The sequence below is a fragment of the Bombina bombina genome, chromosome 2 (genome assembly GCF_027579735.1).
Source record: "Bombina bombina isolate aBomBom1 chromosome 2, aBomBom1.pri, whole genome shotgun sequence".
NCBI lineage: Eukaryota > Metazoa > Chordata > Amphibia > Anura > Bombinatoridae > Bombina > Bombina bombina.
The window spans coordinates 12409008-12432491 of NC_069500.1; the positions used below are offsets into that span (position 1 = coordinate 12409008).

Below are 23484 nucleotides of genomic sequence, written 5' to 3' on the forward strand. Positions count from 1 at the left end.
AGGTAGGTGGCGGCGGCAGATTAGGGGTTAATAAATATAATATAGGGGTTGGCGGTGTTAGGGGCAGCAGATTAGGGGTACATAGGTATAATGTAGGTTGCGGCGGTGTATGGAGCGGCAGATTAGGGGTTAAAAATAATATGCAGGGGTCAGCGATAGCGTAGGCGGCATATTAGGGGTTAATAAGTGTAAGGCTAGGGGTGTTTAGACTCGGGGTACATGTTAGGGTGTTAGGTGCAGACATAGGAAGTGTTTCCCCATAGTAAACAATGGGGCTGCGTTAAGAGCTGAACGCTGCTTTTTTTTCAGCCCAAACTACACCATTGTTTCCTATGGGGGAATCGTGCACGAGCACGTTTTTGAAGCTGTCCGCGTCCATAAGCACCGCTGGTATTGAGAGTTGCAGTGGCGGTAAATTATGCTCTACGCTCCCTTTTTGGAGCCTAACACAGCCCTTCATTGAACTCTAAATACCAGCGGTATTTAAAAGGTGCGGGGGAAAAAATACACGCATAGCTAACGCACCCGTTTGGCCGCAGAACTCTAAATCTAGCCGTTAGTTATTAAATCTCCCGTACTGTCTAACACGCCTCCCAAACATAGCCCGACACGTATACCCCTCTATCCTCAATCCCCCCTCTCACTCCTAACAATAAATATATTAACCCCTAAACCGCCACTCCCGGACCCCGCCGCCAGCTACATTATCTATATTGCCCCCTAATCTGAGCCCCCTACACCACCACTAGCTACATTAAATGTTTTACCCCCTAATGTGAGCCCCCTACCCCGCTGCCACCTACATTAACTATGTTACCCCCTAATATGATCCCCCTACACCGCCACCACCTATTTAAACTATATTAACCCCTAATATGATCCCCCTACACCGCTGCCACCTATTTAAACTATATTAACCCCTAATATGATCCCCCTACACCGCTGCCACCTATTTAAACTATATTACCCCCTAATATGATCCCTCTACACTGCCGCCACCTATTTAAACTATATTAACCCCTAATGTGAGCCCCCTACACCGCCGCCACCTATATTAAAATTATTAACCCTAATCAAATCCCCATATACCGCAGCCACCTATATTAAATTAATTAACCCCTAATCTAAATCCCCTATACTGCCGCAACCTATATTAAATTAATTAACCCCTAAAATACTAAAATACCGCCGCCACCTATAATAAATGTATTAACCCCTAATCTAATCCCCTTATACCGCCGCCACCTATATTAAATATATTAACCCCTAATCTGACCCCCCTACACCGCCGCCACCTATATTAACTATATTAACCCTAATTATATTAGGGTTAATTTAGTTAATATAGTTATTATATTATATATATTAACTATATTAACCCTATCTAACTCTAACACCCCTAACTTAATTATTATTAAAATAAATCTAAATAATAATAATATTAACTAAAATATTCCTATTTAAAACTAAATACTTACCTATAAAATAAACCCTAAGATAGCTACAATATAATTAATAATTACATTGTAGCTATTTTAGGGTTTATATTTATTTTACAGGTAACAAGGTATTTATTTTAACTAGGTACAATAGCTATTAAATAGTTAATAACTATTTAATAGCTACCTAGTTAAAATAATTACCAAATTACCTGTAAAATAAATCCTAACCTAAGTTACAAATACACCTACACTATCAATAAATTAAATAAACTACAAATATCTAAACTAAAATACAATTAAACTAAACTAAATTACAAAAACAAACAAACACTAAATTACAAAAAATAAAAAAAAGATTACAAGAATTTTAAGCTAATTACACCTATTCTAAGCCCCCTAATAAAATAACAAAGTCCCCCAAAATAAAAAAAATTCCCTACCCTAATCTAAATTACAAAAGTAAACAGCTCTATTACCAGCCCTTAAAAGGGCCTTTTGTAGGGCATTGCCCCAAAGTAATCAGCTCTTTTGCCTGTAAAAAAAAAAAACACCCCCCCATTACATCCCACCACCCACACACCCCTACTCTAACCCACCCAATCCCCCCTTAAAAAAACCTAAGTCTAACCCCCAAGTGCTCCTTACCTGTCCTGAAGACCGGCGGAGAAGGTCCTGTTCCAGGCGGAGAAGTCTTCTTCCAGGCGGCGACATCTTCTTCTTCCAGGATCCAGCCGGCGCGGAGCGAAGGAGTTGAAGACCAATGACCGCGGAGCTGAAGACCGTCCATCTGGAACTGAAGACCGGCAATGCTGGAACTGAAGATCGTCTCAAATCAGCCAATAGGAATTCAAGGGACGCCATTTTTAATTGCGTACCTTGAATTCCAATTCAGTGTATGCGAATCGTATGAAGAGGATCCTCCACGCTCCAGCTCCGGTCTTCAGTTCCAGAGGTCTTTGGTTCCAGCGTCGCCGATCTTCAGTTCCAGCATCGCCGGTCTTCAGCTCCACGGTCATTGGTCTTCAACTCCTCTGCGCCGGCTGGATCCTGGAAGAAGAAGATGTCGCCGCCTGGAAGAAGACTTCTCCGTCTGGAACAGGACCTTCTCCGCCGGTCTTCAGGACAGGTAGGGAGCACTTGGGGGTTAGACTTAGGTTTTTTAAGGGGGAATTGGGTGGGTTAGAGTTGGGGTATGTGGGTGGTGGGTTGTAATGGGGGGGGGGGTTGTTGTTTTTTTTTTTTAGGCAAAAGAGCTGATTACTTTTGGGCAATGCCCCACAAAAGGCCCTTTTAAGGGCTGGTAATAGAGCTGATTACTTTTTGTAATTTAGATTAGGGTAGGGAATTTTTTTTATTTTGGGGGTCTTTGTTATTTTATTAGGGGGCTTAGAATAGGTGTAATTAGCTTAAAATTCTTGAAATCTTTTTTTATTTTTTGTAATTTAGTGGGGGGTTTTTTGTAATTTAGTTTAGTGTATTTAATTGTATTTTAGTTTAGATATTTGTAGTTTATTTAAAGGGCCACTAAACCCAAAATCTTTCTTTCATGATTCAGATAGAGAATAGAAATTTAAACAACATTACAATTTACTTCCATTATTTATTTTGCTTCATTTTTTAAATACCCTTAGTTGTAGAAAAAGCAATGCACACGGTGAGCCAATCACACAAGGCTTCTATGTGCAGCAACCAATCAGCAGCTAGTGAGCATATCTAGATATGCTTTTCATCAAAGAATATCAAGAGAATAAAACAAATTAGATAATATAAGTAAATTTGAAAGATGTTTAACATTGCATTCTCTTTCTAAACCATAAAAGAAAAAATGTGGGTGGCATGTCCCTTTAATTTATTGATAGTGTAGTGTTAGGTGTATTTGTAACTTAGGTTAGGATTTATTTTACAGGTAATTTGGTAATTATTCTAACTAGGTAGCTATTAAATAGTTATTAAATATTTAATAGCTATTGTACCTAGTTAAAATAAATACCAAGTTACCTGTAAAATAAATATAAACCCTAAAATAGCTACAATGTAATTATTAATTATATTGTAGCTATCTTAGGGTTTGTTTTATAGGTAAGTATTTAGTTTTAAATAGGAATAATTTAGTTAATATTATTAATATTATTTACATTTATTTTAATAATAATTAAGTTAGGGGTGTAAGAGTTAGATAGGGTTAATATAGTTAATATATATAATATAATAACTATATTAACTATATTAACCCTAATATAATTAGGGTTAATATAGTTAATATAGGTGGCGGCGGTGTAGGGGGGTCAGATTAGGGGTTAATATATTTAATATAGGTGGCGGCAGTGTAGGAGGATTAGATTAGGGGTTAATACATTTATTATAGGTGGCGGCGGTATAGGGGGATTTAGATTAGAGGCAAAAGAGCTGATTACTTTGTGACAATGCCCCGCAAAAAGCCCTTTTAAGGGCTGGTAAAAGAGCTGATTACTTTGGTGCAATGCCCTGCAAAAAGCCCTTTTAAGGGCTGGCAATAGAGCTGGTTACTTTGGGGCAATGCCACGCAAAAAGCCCTTTTAAGGGCTGGTAAAAGAGCTGATTACTTTGGTGCAATGTCCTGCAAAAAGCCCTTTTAAGGGCTGGCAATAGAGCTGGTTACTTTGGGGCAATGCCACGCAAAAAGCCCTTTTCAGGGCTATTTGTAGGGTTAGACTTAGGTTTAGTGGTAGGGAATTTTTTGTATTTTAGGGGTTAATTAATTTAATATAGGTTGCGGCAGTATAGGGGATTTAGATTAGGGGTTAATTAATTTAATATAGATGGCGGCGGTATAGGGGGATTAGAATAGGGGTTAATTAATGTAATATAGGTGGCGGCGGTATAGGGGGATTAGATTAGGGGTTAATATATTTAATATAGGTGGCAGCGGGGTAGGGGGATTAGATTAGGGGTTAATATATTTAATATAGGTGGCAGCAGGGTAGGGGGATTAGATTAGGGGTTAATATATTTAATATAGGTGGCGGCGGGGTAGGGGGATTAGATTAGGGGGTAATATAGTTAAAATAGGTGGTGGCGGGGTAGGGGGCTCACATTTGGGGGTAATAATTGTAATATAGATGGCGGCGGTGTAGGGGGATTACATTAGGGGTTAATAATTTTAATGTAGGTGGCGACGGTGTAGGGGGCTCACATTAGGGGGTTAGACATTTAATGTAGGTGGCGGCGGGGTCCGGGAGCGGCGGTTTAGGGGTTAAACACTTTATTAGGGATTGCGGCGGGGGATCGCGGTTGACAGGTAGATAGACATTGCGCATGCGTTAGGTGTTAGGTTTTATTTTGCAGCTAGTTTAGGGAGCTATGAGTCTCCGATACACAGCGTAAGGCTTACTACGCCTGCAATTTGTGGTGAGGTGAAAATGGAGTAAGATTTCTCCATTTTCGCCACGTAAGTCCTTACGCTGTATAATGGATACCAAACTGCGCTGGTTTGGTATACCTGTCTATGGGCCAAAAAACTACGACCGAAGGCAGAAATATACGAGCGTAACTTCTATGTTATGCCGTATATGTGATACCAAACCAGCGCAAATTTGGCGTCGCCGGCTTTTGCGGGCGACGCTGCATATCGGATCGGGGCCTAGATAGCTAGTAAATAGTTAATAACTATTTACTAACTAGTATACCTAGTTAAAATAAATACAAACTTACCTGTAAAATAAAAATAAAACCTAAGATAGATACGATGTAACTATTAGCTATATTGTAGCTAGCTTAGGGTTTATTTTACAGGTAAGTATTTAGTCTTAAATAGGAATTATTTAGGTAATAATAGTAGATTTTATTTAGATTTATTTTATTATATTAAAGTTATGCGTGTTAGGGTTAGGGTTAGACTTAGGTTTAGTGGTTAATATATTTATTTATTGTTAGTGATGTGGGAGGCCAGAGGTTTAGGGGTTAATAACTTTAGTATAGTAGTGGCGGCGATGTTGAGGGCGGTAGATTAGGGGTTAATAAGTTTAATGTAAGTGGCGGTGACATTGGGGGTGGCAGATTAGGGGTTAATAAATGTAATGTAAGTGTCGGCGATGTTGGGGGCGGCAGATTAGGGGTTAATAAATGTAATGTAAGTGGCGGTGACATTGGGGGTGGCAGATTAGGGGTTAATAAATGTAATGTAAGTGTCGGCGATGTTGGGGGCGGCAGATTAGGGGTTAATAAATGTAATGTAAGTGGCGGTGACATTGGGGGTGGCAGATTAGGGGTTAATAAATGTAATGTAAGTGTCGGCGATGTTGGGGGCGGCAGATTAGGGGTTAATAAATGTAATGTAAGTGGCGGTGACATTGGGGGTGGCAGATTAGGGGTTAATAAATGTAATGTAAGTGTCGGCGATGTTGGGGGCGGCAGATTAGGGGTTAATAAATGTAATGTAAGTGGCGGTGACATTGGGGGTGGCAGATTAGGGGTTAATAAATGTAATGTAAGTGTCGGCGATGTTGGGGGCGGCAGATTAGGGGTTAATAAATGTAATGTAAGTGGCGGTGACATTGGGGGTGGCAGATTAGGGGTTAATAAATGTAATGTAAGTGTCGGCGATGTTGGGGGCGGCAGATTAGGGGTTAATAAATGAAATGTAAGTGGCGGTGACATTGGGGGTGGCAGATTAGGGGTTAATAAATGTAATGTAAGTGGCGGTGACATTGGGGGCGGCAGATTAGGGGTTAATAAATGTAATGTAAGTGGCGGTGACATTGGGGGCGGCAGATTAGGGGTTAATAAATGTAATGTAAGTGTCGGCGATGTTGGGGGCGGCAGATTAGGGGTTAATAAATGTAATGTAAGTGGCGGTGACATTGGGGGCGGCAGATTAGGGGTTAATAAATGTAATGTAAGTGGCGGTGACATTGGGGGTGGCAGATTAGGGGTTAATAAATGTAATGTAAGTGTCGGCGATGTTGGGGGCGGCAGATTAGGGGTTAATAAATGTAATGTAAGTGGCGGTGACATTGGGGGTGGCAGATTAGGGGTTAATAAATGTAATGTAAGTGTCGGCGATGTTGGGGGCGGCAGATTAGGGGTGTTTAGACTCGGGTTTATGTTAGGATGTTAGGTTTACACATACATTTTCTGTCCCCATAGGAATCAATGGGGCTGCGTTAAAGGGATAGGCACAGACAAAGACTGTGGCGGACATTTTCCAAAGTACAGACCTTAGTGAAGAACACCAAGGTACATTTGAAATTAAAAACATTTTTTATAGTGCTTGGTGATATTATACTGTTAGGCTTTTTTTTAGACAGCTCTCCCCATTGATGTCTATGGGAAAATTGTGCACGAGCACGTAAAAGCAGCTCAAAGAAGCGCTGATACTTGTGTGCAGTAAGGAGCTCAACACTGCCATATTGCCCGCTAACGCAGCGCTATTAAAGGTGAGCAGTGGAAATAACTTGCAAGTTATTACAGAGCCACTCATAACGCAAAACTCTTTTTTATTCCTATATTGGATGTATGTTAGGTATTTTTATTTGTTATAACGGGTGTAAATCTGACCTTAACCAATGAGGTATCAGATAGTGTTTACCATTGTATATTTAAGGCCGCCTGTGTTGCAGCAGTTTATACAACATTTTAAAGCAATTTAAAGGGACACTGAACCCAAATCTTTTGTGATTTAGGTAGAGCAGCAATTTTAAGCAACTTTCTAATTTACTCCTATTATCAAATGTTCTTCATTCTCTTGGTATCTTTATTTGAAAAGCAAGAATGTAAGTTTAGATGCCGGTGCATTTTTGGTGAACAAACTGGGTTCTTATTGCTGATTGGTAGATAAATTAATCCACCAATAAACAAGTGCTGTACAGGGTTCTAAACCTTCTTTTTCAAATAAAGATAGCAAGAGAACAAAGAGAAATTGATAATAGGAGTAAATCTGAATCACGAAAGAAAAAAATTGGGTTCAGTATCCCTTTAAGCTTTGAATGCTCTTGAGAAAGGATAGTGCTATCCATTGAAACGCGTTGGGAATAATAAAGCTGGTTTTTTATACATAAAAAGCTGGTGAACAATTTTTTGACCATATAGGAACCATTTTTCCCAAACTACTCTGCGAGTACCTATACTTATTTATCATGGTGTTTGGATGCACTACGCCAATATGATATATTTTGCTAGTCACAGGAGTCCCTATACCTTGACGAGCATCTGAGGAAACCGTGGGGTTTAAAAAGTGAATCTCCTGGGACTCTCTGTGAACCAGCACCTCCTTCTACAGACACATATCTATTGAACAGCCTTTGGGAAAAACTGTTGGAAGGCACCGGTTCTGTAACCAGAGGGGAATAAATATCCATATTTTATATTATTTTTTTGCTTGTGAAGAAAATATATGTATACGCTCTCAGAAATGGGCACAGGATATGGAAACGGTTAACAATATTCTTATTAAGAAAAGTATTACAAGAACCTGTAAGGCAACTTAAGCAATCTCTTGGCGGGAATTCCATATTAAATTATTAAATAGGGTATATATAACTCCTTATGATTTAGCAGTCTGGAATAGAAAACAAATATTTTTTTGCCCTAGGTGTAGTTTTCCTGCAGCAAAAATGATGCATTGTCTATGTCTAAAATTAAAACATTTTGAGCTAAGGTATCATATTGGTTATCTAAAATGATGAAGCAATCAATTTGCCTTAAAGGGACACTGAACCTAATTTTTTTCTATTGTGATTCAGATAGAGCATGCAATTTTAAGCAACTTTCTAATTTACTCCTATTATCAAATGTTCTTCATTCTCTTAGTATCTTTATTTGAAAAGCAAGAATGTAAGTTTAGATGCCGGTCCATTTTTGGTGAACAACCTGGGTTTTTCTTGCTGATTGGTGGATTAATTTAACCGACCAATAAACAAGTGCTGCCCATGGTCTGAACCAAAAAATAGCTTAGATGCCTTCTTTTTCAAATAAAGATAGCAAAAGAATGAAGAAAAATTGATAATAGGAGTAAATTAGAAAGTTGCTTAAAATTGCATGCTCTATCTGAATCACACACAAAAAAGAGGATATTGTGTTCTTATTGGAGGGGAGCGGAAAAATGCCTAATAGGAAATTTTTAAACTTTGTAATGCTGAATAACAGAAATTATTTTTTTTTTCAATCTGGAAGTCCAAAAAAGCTGCAAGTTTAACTCAGTTTATTTAAAATCTGAATGGCAAATTGATAATTGAACAATATGATTATAGTTTTAATTCTGAAATGGAGGTTCAAGGTTTTTTTGATAAATGGGGACAATTTATTAAATCAATGGCAATAAATTTACAAAGGCAATATATGGCTCCATTTATTCATACGGAATATATAAAACACGCTATGCTGATAGGAGAATGGGTCTGGAATTAAGTGTGGCTTTTCTTATTTTTATTAAAAAAAAAAATGGGGGGGGGGAGGGGTGACCGGTGCACACAGCACTGAGGGAGGGAGTTCTTATGGAAAATATAAGGAGTTTTTATTTTTTATTTCTCCTGCTTATGTATTCATATCTGAGATGAAGTATGTATTTTTATATTTTCTGTATAATATTTTTTTTATGTCTGAAACTTTGCAATTTTTGGCAAATATTTAACGATAGGCAGACTGAAGATCAGTCTTTTTATTTTTTCACTTATATTTTTATGTTGCTTGTCATATTGTATTTTTCATAATAAAAAGAGAGATAACAAAAAACAAAAAAACAATTATGCAAATAGCGAGGTGTGAAACTAAGAGGTTTTGCATAGCAAATAGAAATAAATCCCACTAATAAAAAAACAGAAAAAGGACATAACCAATGGGAAAGCAGTCATAGAAAGGGGGAAAGTTTCAAAACAAGAACCACAGAATAATCTTTTAATAGACAAGAATTCTCACAGAAATATGACCTTAGATCTACCTGAGCACAAAACATTAAGGGCCAGATTACAAGTGGAGTGGTATTTAACACTACAGCGCTAACTCCGCTAGAAGGAAGCTTTTTGCGAGCGTCAGGTAACTGTCAGCAACAATTTTTGTTTACTTTTTTGCATAATTTTTTGCTGTCGCTACTGTGTCGTCATGGTTGCATAATTTTTTGGTGTCGCTATTTGTACCGTCGCAATCGCATCTTTTTCCTGACTCTACTGTGTAGTCGCGGTCTCATCACTTTTGCGACGTCATGGTTGCGTCATTTTTGGTGTGGGTTTTTGGCTTTAAATATCATAGAATCCATATCCGCCTTGCCCAATTAATGTATTCAGTTATCTATTGGGATAAATTTATCTTTGACCTTCATACCTGGCTTTAAATTTTGATTGGACTTTGACCTTGGCTTTTCTTCCTCCTTTGGTACCTTGCAAGATTGGACTGTTACCTGGCTTTGAATTTTGTTTGGACTTTGACCTTGGCTTTTCTTCCTCCTTGGATACCTTAAAAGTATAGACTGATTACCTGGCTTTGGAGTTAGACTGAATTTTATCTTGGCTTCTACTATCCTTGTACCTTAGCTTCTGTTCCTGGTGATCATTTTCCTCCTGCAGCTCTGAGAAGCTCCTATTCCAGGTACTGTTTTGCTTTCTTCTGTACTCTGCTCAACCAGTCTCTGCCAGGACTTGTTCGGAGTCTTCGGTGAGGTTTCTTTCTACCACTACCTCAGTCTCTGGGTATTTCTGACTCTGACACTAACCCGAGTAGTGTGACATTATACTTGGGCCATAAAATGGACACAGATGAGGTAGCAAGGGCTATATCTTATCAGGGATAAATGTTTAAAGCTCATGCTGTTCAACTCCAAAACTTGGACTCCAAGCTTGAAGACATTACAGCCATGTTGGCCTCTTTAGGAGCCAGAATCCCTTCTACTACTGGAACGACTTCTGGTACCACTGCTACTCCCCTCTCTGAACCTAGATCCTCTTCATCTACCTTGGCTATCCCAAATATATCTCTTCTGGACAAGTTTGATGGTACTACTACTACTACTCAATCAGTACAGACTTCATTTTCACAATGACCCTGTTACTTTCCAATCCTCTGAAGCAAAACTAACCTTCGCCATTTCTCTACTTAAGGGCAAAGCTTAAGCTTGGGTCTCTCCTTTATTGGAAAAAAGATGCTGAATAATACTGATGGCTTCATTGCCGCCCTTACCTCAGTGTTTAATGAACATGGCCATGCCACAGTGGCAGAGGCTTCCTCGCTGGATCTACGACAAAATAATAGACCTGTGGCACAATATGGTGTGGAATTTCGTACCTTGGCCTATGAAACCTGTTGTGATTCTGTTGCCCTAAGGGCAGCCTTTAGAAAATGTCTGAACAACCGCATCAAGGATGAGCTTACTTATCGAGAGCTACCCTCATCCCTCGAGGATTTCATTTCTCTTTGTATACAGTTGGATACTCGTTTCCAAGAATGCCAGGCAGAGAAAGGCAGTGATAGGAGAACAGTATCCTCTCTGCCTATTATCCCTATGGCACCTAAGCTTTCCACTCCCCCTGTTTCTTCATCTCTTCCAACTACTGAGGGGGAACCCATGGATGTGTCCTTACTTAAACTGTCCGAGACTGAAAGGCAATGACGAAGACAACAAGGGCTTTGCTTCTACTGTGGCTCAAGTTCTCAAGTCTTGTCCACTCCATCAGGGAAAAGTAAGAACTTTGTGGGTTCTACAGGTGTACCACTAAGCAGAACATCTAAGAAAACTCATCTACCCACAAAGATCCTGGTTCTTGTTACTCTAAAATTTGACAGACAAACAATTTCTTCTCAGGCCTTTGTAGACTCTAGGGCTGATGGTAATTTTCTGGATTCTCAGTTTGCCAAGAAATGTGGGATTCCTCTTCTTTCTAAAACCCAGTACCTCAAGATCACCACCTTGAAGCTAAAAACTGCCATTCTAGAAGTCGATGCATCTGACCTGGGAGCAGGCGCAGTACTATCACAAAGAGATCCTGTCACTTCAATATTCCATCCAGTGGTCTGCTTTTGAAATGCTTTTCTGCACCTGAGATTCATTATGATTTTGGAAATTAGGAGCTTCTTGCTATGAAATTGTCCCTTATAGAATGAAGACACTGGTTGGAGGGTATTGAGATACCAATATTCATCCTTACCGACCACAAAAACCTGACCTGTTTAGAATCTGCTCAGCGACTGAATGCCCGGCAAGCTTGATGGGCTCTTCAATTTTGTTCTTTCCTATATCCCAGGGACAAAGAACCATGTTCAAGTTTCTTTGCTTTAGCACATGATAGTAAAATAGCCAGCCACCCTGGCAAGGATCGGACTTACAAATTACTCTGCCAACATGTCTGGTGGCCTTCTGTGGCAAAAGATACCAGAGATTATGTGAAAGCTTGTGTAAATTGTGCTGCTAATAAAAAAAACTCATCAATCCTTGACACCTGGCCTTTTGCAAGCTCTACCTATACCCAAAGAACCTTGGACTCATCTCTCCATGGATTTTGTGATGGATCTTCCTCTTTTCAGAGGTTATACCGTAACTTGCTTCACTTTTCATACAACATGTTATATGCCTTCATGACATTCCAGAAGACATAGTTTCTGATCAAGGATCACAATTCATCTCTGCCTTCTGGAGAGGACTCTGAAAACTTCTGGGTACTACTATATGTCTTAACTCTGGCTACCACCCTCAAAACAACTGTCAGATCGAAAGAATTAATCAAAACCTGGAGGCTTACCTTTGTGCCTTTGTAAACCAACAACAGTCAGATTGGTCTCATCTTCTGCCACTAGCTGACATTGCTCAAAACATCCACTGGCATTCTTCACTATGCTGTTCTCCTTTCATGGCTGCCATGGGTTATCAACCAATAATTCCCTCTCAGCTCCTCTTATGTAGGTGTTCCGGCCGCAGATCGCCGGGTTCTAGAGTTGCTAAGGCATTGGCATACATTTTTTTCTGTTTTACGAACTTCCTCCCATAGAAATAAACTTTTTGCTGACTGCCATCATGCCAGAAACCTACACTTTTCTGTCAGGGATCGAGTTTGGCTAGTCACCCAGCCCACCCAACTCAGTCAGCCCTCTCACAAATTACGACCTCAACACATAGGTCCTTATCGTATTGTGAGAATTCCACTCCGTGTTTTGCCTCTCTCCTTCCACATTCCCACATCACATGGTTCTACCTTTTCCATTACTTAAAGGATCACCTGACATTAAACAGGTGCTTAGTTATTGCAGCTAGTAGTGTTTCACAGTTCGTTTGTTTGTTCCTGCTACTTAGAAATTAAGCCTGGATTTCAGTCTCCTAACTTGTTCCTACCTAAATTGGATTCATTCCTCAATTTTCTACCTGTTTGCAACCGGACATTGTTGGTTTACAAAATACAAGGTCTATAAATATCTACTGAAGAACTGAGCTAAACCTGTCAGCCTGCTGCGAGTTTCAAGCTGTGTGCATTACCTACGTCATTCCACAGTCTCAAGCCTCTCAGACTACGATCGCAAAGTAAGGAATATTTCTCTACTTAAAGCTCACCTTACATCCTGAGCTTAACCGCACTGAGTGGGATGTTTAAATAGAAGCTGCTTTCCATTTTTGGCATATTTATACAGCCGTAACAACTTAAGCTTTACTTCTCAAACACCTCCTACTTCTCTCAGCTGCTTGAAGCCGTAAGCGCTTAAAGGAACCTACACTATATCGCGGTCGTGAGTCGCTTGTGAATTCATCTGCACTTGAAATAACAGCTTAAGAAAGCTCCTGCATATCGCGGTTGACTACCGCTTGTACATATCTTCCTGCACCTTGCAACTTACTTGTTTTTCCACAGGATCTGCTCCGGAGTGCTATTTAAAGAGACAGTACATCAAGTAACATCAAGCTGTTCTTTCACCTTGTTCTTGCACAAGCATCCAATCCTGCGTAAACACTCATATTGCAGGCAGGAATATAAACCTAAGTTCAGAGTTGTTTATCAGTGACCATAAGACATTCTTACAGTTGTTTGCTATTTTATACTGATTCCCATTCTGTGAAGCAATAACAGTTCTGAGAATACAGTGTGCTTTGTTTTTGCTGTGCTTGCATTAACAGCAATTTACCTAAGTTTATTATACTTCACCTCAGACTCCTTGGTCTATGCAGACCTAATAGCCCAATTGTCTTGGTGATACAAATATACTTTTATCCATCTGCAGTTGCGATCCTCCTAACACATTAAACTTAAGAATTCTCAGAGTTTTACACGTATACTCAAACGGATTATGCCAGTCTCTTATAAGCTGGCCTTACCTTAAACTCTATATATCTCCCCTGTTTTTCATGTATCACTTCTAAAACCTCTCTGCAGTGATAGGTTCTAACATCCTAAACTCCTCCTCCTCCTCCAGTTCTAATACAAGGTGAACCGGAGCTTGAAATCTTGAATATCCTGGACTCTAGATACAAAGGCCTCCATTTGCAGTACCTGGTGCACTGGAGGGGATATTCTGTGGCTGACAGATCTTGGGTGCTCACTAGACATGTCCATGCCCCAACCTTGACAGCCCGCTTTCATGCCTCTAATCCTCTCAAACCAGCCTAGGGTCCCTGATGGGTACCTCAGGGACAGCATTTGTTTACCTTTTTGTGTCATTTTTTTCCAATCGCTACTACGTTGTCCTGGTCGCATCACTTTTGTGTCGTCGCAGTTGTGTCATTTTTGGAGTCGGTTTTTGGCTTTAAATATCAGAGCCTCTATATCCTCTTTGCCCAAGTATAGTATTCAGTTATCTATTTGGAGAGATTTATCTTTGACCTTGATACCTCGCTTTGAATTTGTATTGGACTTTGACCATGGCTTTTCTTCCTCCTTTGGTACCTTGCATACCTGGCTTTGAATTTAGATTGGACTTTGACCATGGCTTTTCTTCCTCCTTTGGTACCTTGCATACCTGGCTTTGAATTTGGATTGGACTTTGACCATGGCTTTTCTTCCTCCTTTGATACCTTGCATACCTGGCTTTGAATTTGGATTGGACTTTGACCATGGCTTTTCTTCCTCCTTTGATACCTTGCATACCTGGCTTTGAATTTGGATTGGACTTTGAGCTTGGCTTTTCTTCCTCCTTGGATACCTTGAAAGATTAGACTGATACCTGGCTTTGGAGTCGGATTGAAATGTGATCTTGGCTTCTACTATCCTTGTACCTCACCTTTCTTTCTTGGTGATCATCTTCCTCCTGCAGCTCTGAGAAGCTCCTATTACAGGTACTGTTTTGCTTTCCTCTGTACTCTGCTCAACCAGTCTTGTCCAGAGCCTTCTGTGAGGTTTCTCTCTACCACTACCTCAGTCTATAGGTATTTCTGACTCTGACACTAACCCGAGTAGTATGACAGTAACGCTTGTATTACAAGTTGAAAGTAAAATGTTTTCGCTCGTGCCAAAGTTAGAATATTTTGATCATATTAACGTATTACCCCATAGAAGTCAATGGAGCAAAAGTAGGGGGAAAAAAACCCTACTTGCATGCAAACGTGCGCTAACTCGACATGAAACTATGAATATTTCACATTGCAATGTTCTTCACATAGCAGAATATGTATAGGAATATCTATTTATAAATACATAGAACATATTCTGCTATGTGCAATACATAGGAATGTGAAATATTTACAGTAAATACACAGTTAAACACTATTAAATATGAATATTGCATAAATGTGTTTTTACATGTTTTAATCTACTTAACTGTAAAGGACGTATACCGGTATATATGTATATGTGTGTATTTATTTGTTTATAAGTTTATATATTTATATATGTCTGTAAATGTATATATACACATATGAATACATTAATACATCTGTACATACAGTATATATATATATATATATATATATATATATATATATATATATATATATACACACAAACATACATACATATACATATTTAGAGGTGTATATGTATGTATCGCTATTATAAAATGTAACAAAGTGAAAACCTAGTTTACCTGTATATACAAACTGAGAACTTATATCAGTGCAGGTTGCTCACCCTAGCCAAATTTTTGGGCACAATGAATTTAGGCAGTTCACTTGCCTTCCCTTTGGTCCTTCATTAGCTCTGTGGTATTTCACAAAAGTCATGAAATACTTGGTGGCTTGCCTTGATTAAAGGGATAGTAAAGTCCAAATTAAACTTTCATGATTCAGATAGGGAATGTAATTTTAATCAACTTTCTAATTTACTTTTATCATCAAATTTCCTTTGTTCTCTTGTTATTCTTAGTTGAAAGCTAAACCTAGGTAGTTTCATATGCTAATTTCTAAGCCCTTTGAAGCCAGCCTCTTTGCTCAGCACTTTAATAGTTTTTCACAGCTAGAGGGCGTTAGTTTATGTTTTTCATATAGATAAGTTTGTGCTCATGCACGTGAAAATATTTAAGAGTCAGCACTAATTGCATAAAATGCAAGTCTGTCGAAGATTTGAGATATGGAGGCAGTCAGCAGAAGCTTAGATACAAGGTAATTGCAGAGATAAAAAGTATATTTCTATAACAGTGTTGGTTATGCTAAACTGGGGATAAAGGGATTATCTATCCTTTTAAACAATAACATTTTTGGTGTTTACTATCCCTTTAATTGCTTATTTAGGTAACATCCTTTTGCTATCTTAGGACAAATCTACTCTTTTTAAACAATGTGGGTTTTTTTTTACTTAAAGGCATCATATTAATAAAGACTAAAATCTAAATTACTCTTCTTTCTGTAATGATTGTTTCCTGTTGATCTAATAATGATACACTTTTTTTAAATCAAGCTTCAGCCAGACTCCTTGTTGTTTGTGTTTATTTGAACTTCAACAAATGTAAAATATTAATGCTATTTTGGACTTACCATTGATATCCAAAAGGCCAAATCCATTCTTGCTTATGTGACATTTTTATCATTTTTTTCCCAGCCCAGAAATCTGTTTGTTCATTGGCTAGAAAGTTCTGTAAGAGAAACAGTAATGTCAAGTAGATAATATATCAAGAAGGTTTGTTTTTTTAATGATTTTTTTTATAAAAAAAGTACAGGGATTTATAATCCTTGATTAATCAAAATATCATGACATTTCCAACTAATTAAAAATCTTAATTCACTACTTTGTATATGACTTTATGGCCTAGATGCTGTAAAAAATGGCTAATAAACTTTCCTACTTGGTGAAAATAGCTGGAAAGGAAGGATGCCAAACCCTCAGACATAGGTGACTCTAGTGTTAGGCCAAAAAGATGACCTCCTAAGTCCTTGCTCATCATGAGGCCTCAACCTGGGGGGTGCTGTTTGTTTTCTTTTTATGTGCCTCTAGGACAGTTCGTATTTGATAGTAGAGGCTAATTGCAAACCAATGGTTTCAAGAGGGAGAAACATTGGAGATGCGCATTGCAGAAAGAAGGTCAAGAGCGTAGGAAACTGGATTGACCAGCCAGAGTATTCGAAAAGGCCCAACATAATGGGGAGCCAGTTTATTGGAAGGCAAACAAAGGTTCAAGTTGTGGCAGGAAAGTCAGATAGACGCCTATGGTCAGCCTGGATTTATTGGTGCTGCATTAACCGAAGAAGGCAATCCTGAATCTGCACCCAAGTGGAATGGAGTTGCCGGAGCTGCTCTTCCAAAGCCGAAATACCCTGTGGCATGAACAAATAAGGCAACAAGGATGGTTGAAAGTCATACTTCGCCATGAACTGGGACAACTGGGAGGAAGCATTGGAATAGCACTATTACGAGCAGACACCACCTGAGGCAACAGGTCAGACCAGTTATTCTGGTGATCTGAGACATAGTAAAGGAAGAATTGTTCCAGAGCTTGTTTAGACCGTTTCTCAGCCCCATTGGACTCAGGGTGATATGCCGAGGAGAAGGAATGCTGAATCCCCATTTGGGACTATTTCCTTTAATAACCCATGTAAATGGAAGACATCCTGGGCAAGCTACTGAACGGTAGGCAGCTTCTTCAAGGGAATGCAATGTGACATTTTGGAAAAATGGTCTACAACCATCAGGATAACAGTATTTCTATTGGAAACAGAAAGATTGACATTGAAATTCATGGATAGATGTATCCAAGGATGCTCACCATTGGCAAAAGGTTGGAGAAGACCCACAGAAAGATTTCAAGGAGTCTTATTCTGTGCACAAACTGAGCAGGACTCAACATACGCAGGATTCAACATACGCAGCAACATCAGAATGAAGACCTGGCCACCAGAATTGTCGAGTGACTAAATCATTTGGTTCTTGCCCGGGGGACATGCAGCTTTAGGATAGTGGTAAGTGTTCAATAGTTTTGTATGAAGATACTCAGGTACAAAGCACTTGCCCCTAGGTTTCTCTTGAGGGGCATTTATTTGTACAGCCAGAATCTCCTCCCATAAGGGAGAAGTCACATTGGTACATATGGTGGCCAAAATATGGTCAGGAGTTATAACTAGAGTGGGTACAGACTCCTCCTTGGACAGAGACCAACTTGTCGAGAGAGGGCATCAGCCCTGACATTCTTACTACCAGGCAGGTAGGAAACCACATAATTGAAACCAAGACAAAAATAGCACCCATCTGGCCTGTCAGAGCAACAAACATTTAGCTTCAGATAGGTAAGTCAAATTCTTGTGGTCAGTAAGGATGAGCACCAGTACGCTAGTACCTTCGAGAAGGTGCCTCCATTCCTTAAGTGCCAAAATTATGGCCAATAATCCCCTGTCACCAATTTCATAATTTTACTCCGCCGGGGCAATTTCTTAGAGAATAAAACACAAGAATGCAAGGAAACTTCAGGCATAGGACATTGAGACAAGAGGGTGCCTACTCCTGTCTCAGACGCATCAACCTCTAGAATGAAAGTGTAATATATGCTTGCCTGCCTGCTATCACTGTCCCTTTAAGACTGCCTTCCCTGCTTCTGACAATCATGCTGTTTGGGGAGTATCTGCATTCATTCTACTGCTGGAACCTACCTGCCTAATTAATCATTGATGCACCTGATTCTCTCAGCCTCCTTTTAAGTCTTGTCAGGGCTATTGTGCATTGCATTAGCTTTGAAGTTTGTTCCAGATTTAGATTCCTGTGTTTTGTTTCAGCATAGACGTATACAGACATATTCAAATGACAGCCTTCTTCTAATCGCAAGTATCCACATATTTCAAGTATAGTTTCCTGGACACTTCGATTAAACTAACTCTGAACTTAATCTAAATTACAAGTTTATATTTGCTCTGAATCTTACTCTGAGCATTACAACTATTCACTCCTACAACTTGCCATTGCTCAAATAACCTACTGCAAATATATTTACTCAGAACTCTGCATTTATGTGTTCAGTTAAAAAAACAGTTTCCCTGTGATTCTTCAATTTTGCCACAAAATGCTTAACTTGGAAGTTGCCTTTCACCTGTGTTGCTGTCTTTTACTCTTGCATACAGCTCTAACTAATTGTATGCACCTGCAACAAAATTTGCATAATCACAATCTCCAATCTGTTTGATCAGAAGCCTGAATATCTTACATTGTTATATTTTTCACTCATGAATCCTACAGCTACTCCTAGTAACTATAAGTCACAGTATCTATTATGTTTCCATTGAAGTCAGAATATATTGTATACATATGTTTTACTCACCATGAATTCTACAATAACTTCCTGCAACTATGAATCACAGAATATAATCTATTCACATCCAGGATACTCTTTCCCGGGTCAGGGGTTGGTGTCTCCAATTCCCTACCACTGCCCCGAGGCTCTGTCTCCTAAGCGATTATACACTGGAACCTGACAGAAAGGCAGAGTAGGGTTAGGATGAGCCAGTGACGTGCAGTCACAGGAGGCAGGGGAGGCAGTGCCTACCCTGTCCAATGAGGGAAAAAAGATTTGTAATTAATATTTATTAAAAAAAAATAATGTTTATTATTATCTCATTAATTTTTTTACCACCCTCGCCCCAAGGGTACCCCCCCCCACCCCCATGGCGATAACTCATTCATTTTAATTTCTGTGTAGTACGTTTAATTACGTTAGACAGTAGACTTTGCGCATGCGCTGTGTGTGCACTCCACTGCAGAATCAATATTCACCGACCGCATGATCCATTGTTGCGCAATTAGGAGGCAGTGAGCCGGTCCGCTGCCCTCCATTATTGCACAACAATGGATCTAAAAGCTCACTTAGAGCTGCGCCACCCAGTGGTGAGTCGCCCGGGCCCTGTACAAGCTCAAATGGAGGCGGTTCTCAAAACCGCCTCCATGATGAGCTAGGTCACTTCAGCCAATCACAGCATGCCATTGCCTGCTGGGCTGTTGATTGACAGGTGGGCCAGCCATGTGACCATTGACGTTGCGTTGCGCGCGCTGAGACAACAGCGAGTGGCGGGAAGACTCAGTGGAGGGAGAGCAGCTCAGAGAGAGTGTCTGTCTGCGTGCCCGACTCTGCCGTGCTGCACTGCTGCCTAAACTACCCCACTTGGCTGTCTGACTGGGTGGCTGGACTGGAGGAGCCGAGACTGAGGAGGAGACTCAGGAGGAGAGGACTGGAGTCAGGGACAGGACAGGAGGACGACGGAGGAGCGGAGCGGAGCCGGTGCCACGTGGGTGGTGGACCCGGGCGGACCCGGTGTAGGAGTCAGCCATCTCTTGGAGTCGGTTGTGGTGGTGAATGTGTCTGACAGTCTGTCTGACACTGTGACAGTGACACAGTGTGACCGACCGACCGTGGTGTGGAATCATCATTCTTCCTGATCCTGATTATTCTTCTTATTCAATTTCTCATCAGCCAGGTAAGGAAGGAAAAGACCAGAACACTTACTGTCTGGTTAACCAACCTAAATAAAAAATGTTGATTGAACTGTTCATAATGTGGGTCTGGGACTGGGTAGTGTGGGTAGGGTAGGCAATGGCATATACTGGTAGTGGTAGACATTTTATTATAAATAAATATTTTATATACATATATTAATATAATTTTATTAGATAGAAGACAAATAAATAATTATTAACAAATTACTACATATAAATTATATTTAATTTGATTAAAGTAATCTAATCTCTTATTTAAGATTATTTATTTTTCTTTTTGAATACTTTAAGTGTTAAGCAATAAGTATTAGTAATACTTAACACTTAAAGTATTCAAAAAGAAAAATAAATAATCTTAAATAAGAGATTAGATTACTTTAATCAAATTAAATATAATTTATATGTAGTAATTTGTTAACAATTATTTATTTATGTCTTCAAGTTCAATCTATATTATGTAAATAAAATTATATTATATGTATTACTATTAATAATAGGAATTAGGAAATATTACCAACCAGTGAACTGTGAAGCACATAGTGGTGTTAAATAACGGATTTTTATTAAATAAAAAAAATCAATATTGTGCAATAATATCTAAAAAAGCAGACATGTGTATAATTATAGTGTTCATGATACTATCCATTCAGATGGCTGCTGACATATTAGCTATTATTGGAGCCCTTCTTAGTCCTCAGAGTGTGTGCATCCCAGCAGCCCTGAATTTGCACTTTTGCAGAAGTGCAAGAAACTTAGGTCAAAGTCACTAGTAATTGTAATTGAACTAGATCTGATAGAATCATTATATATTATGATCAATTTCTCATACTTATAAATTAAGGTTAAAGGCTTTTTTTCCTCACTGACACTGACTGACATACATTCCGGCTGATTAGTTAAAGGGACATGAAACCCACATTTTTTCTTTCATGATTTAGAAAGAGAATGTAATTGTAAAATATTTCTAATTTACTTCTATTATCTAATTTGTTTTATTCTCTTGATATTCTTTGCTGAAAAGCATATCTAGATATTCTCAGTAGCTGCCGAATCCGATTGGTTACTGCACATAAAAGCCTCATGTGATTGGCTCACCCATGTGCATTGCTTTTTCTTCAAATAAGGATATTTAAAAAATGAAGCAAAATAAATAATAGAAGTAAATTGTAATGTTGTTTAAATTTATATGTTCTATCTGAATCATGAAAGAAAGATTTTGGGTTTAGTGGCCCTTTAAGTATTCTTTCTTGCCACTGTGAGTTGGGAAATGAGTTCTGCAATCTGCAGTGCTTAAAACAAAAGTGATATTATACTAAAGTATAGACTTAATAATCACAATTTTTTTTGCCACCTGCAAAATTAAAATTCAGTCAGTGAAAGGAGGACAATGTGATTTTATTTTAAAATAGATTACAACATGTCAGCAGTTATCTGATTCTGCCATAAGAAGATTAGAAGTTTGTTTGACTCAGAACTTGAAGTCCTCCAAAAAAATGAACACAATTTGCAATTGTTTGAAGTGTGCAGTGTTTGTTTCTAAGTAAAAAGTACAGCAGACAACTAAATTATTCCATAAGATGTGACTGCTGGGCTTGCTTGCAGTTATTTATATTTTTTGGCATCCATCATAGCATGGCAATGCCATGCAATGTTCTGGATGCCGAAAAATATAAATAACTGCAAGCCCAGGCCAGCAGTCACATCTTATGGAATCATTTAGTTGTCTGCTGTACTTTTTACTTAGAAACACTGCACACTTCAAACAATTGCAATCATATAATTTTTCATGTCCTTATGTATTTATTTTGTTTTGAGGTTATCAGTCCCTTATACTCTTCTTCTGACATGTCAATTATTTTAAAATAAAATCACATTGTCCTTTTTTCTCCAATGGTAAAGCATAAATTTGAGACAAGGAGACTACACATTAATAATGTTTAAGCCATATATTACTATTTAAACAAAAGCTAGATCAGATGCACAGCTTAGCTTATGTCACTCATATAATGGCACTGCCGTTGTCTTGTCAGTTTTTCTGGAGTTTCTCATTTACAGGCTCTGCTTACTGTAATCCTTGTAAATAATGACACTAAGAGAAAAATGGTAGTTGTAGCAGGACCAGTGTTCCTTTGAGACTATGACTTAAAGGGACCTTACAGTTTTTTTTTTTAACATTATAATTTATATGTGAAACAACCTCAAGTAACTTGAGATTGTTTCACATAAATTATAATGATAAAGCTGCTTTATGATAATGTTTTTACAGTATTATGCATCCTGCCAATCTGCCATCCATCTCCTGTGCTTGAAGACCAAAATAAAAAATAAGTATCACTTAATCTCCTTGTGCAACAAATAAATCTCAGTTTTTAATAAAAAGCGGTTAGGTAAGCTTTTATTTCTAGCAAGTGGCATGATAGATAGTATCTGAAAAATATGCTTTTAATACTATAAATAACTAATCTTATTTCCTATTTTACATTGAATTGTTGCAGGAGACGAAGTGTGTGCCAGTTGTGTTTCCACTGCAGAGTCTCAACTCTGCCAGCAGCTGAGCTGCCTAGGAAGAGGAGCTGCCAACCTGCCCCAGTGCCTAGTGCCACTGACTGCTCTAGAGGACGCGGCTAGAATTACGGTAACTGTAAGTAATTATTTATTTATTTTTGCTTCCAGCCTTCCAACTGTTACTAAAGTGACTGTAAAACTTGATGATAAAGTGCAGGTTTTTAAAAATTTTGCTTAAAAGCAGGGGCACTTTATCATCAACATTTACATTCACTTTAAATGCAAACTGAATTGTAAAATATGTTCTCTCTCTCCTCTCTATCCTTCTCTCCCTCTCTCTCTCTCTCTCTCTCTCTCTCTCTTCTCTCCCCTCTATTTCTGTCTCCTCTCTCTCTCTCCGCTCTCTCTCTGTTTTTTTTTCTCTCTATCTCCTCTCTCTTCTCTTCTCTTCTCTCTCTCCTTTCTCTTCTCCCTCTCTAATCCTCTCTCTCCTCTCTCTTCTCACTCTCTCTCCTCTCTCTTTTCTCTCTCCTCTCTCTTCTATCCTCTCTTCTCTCCTCTCTCTTCTCATCTCTCTCTCCTTTCTCTTCTCTCTCTCCCTCTCTCTCTGTCTTTCTAATCCTCTCTCTTCTCACCTCTATCTCTCTCCTTTCTCTTCTCTCTCTCTCTCTCTGCCTCTCTAATCCTCTCTCTCTCTACCCCCCCTCTCTCTTCTCTCCTCTCTCTCTCTCTACTGTCTCTCTCTCCGCTCTGTT

General features: G+C 38.9%; 1 protein-coding gene across 1 annotated transcript in view; it reads right to left on the minus strand.

Moving 5' to 3' along the window:
* LOC128648364 (B-cell differentiation antigen CD72) overlaps nt 1-23484 on the minus strand; it is a 318955-nt gene that overhangs the window by 61940 nt on the left and 233531 nt on the right. The window contains exon 6 of the mRNA XM_053700961.1: nt 16291-16388. Within this exon, the coding sequence (XP_053556936.1) occupies nt 16291-16388 (98 nt within the window). The remainder of the gene's footprint in view (nt 1-16290; nt 16389-23484) is intronic.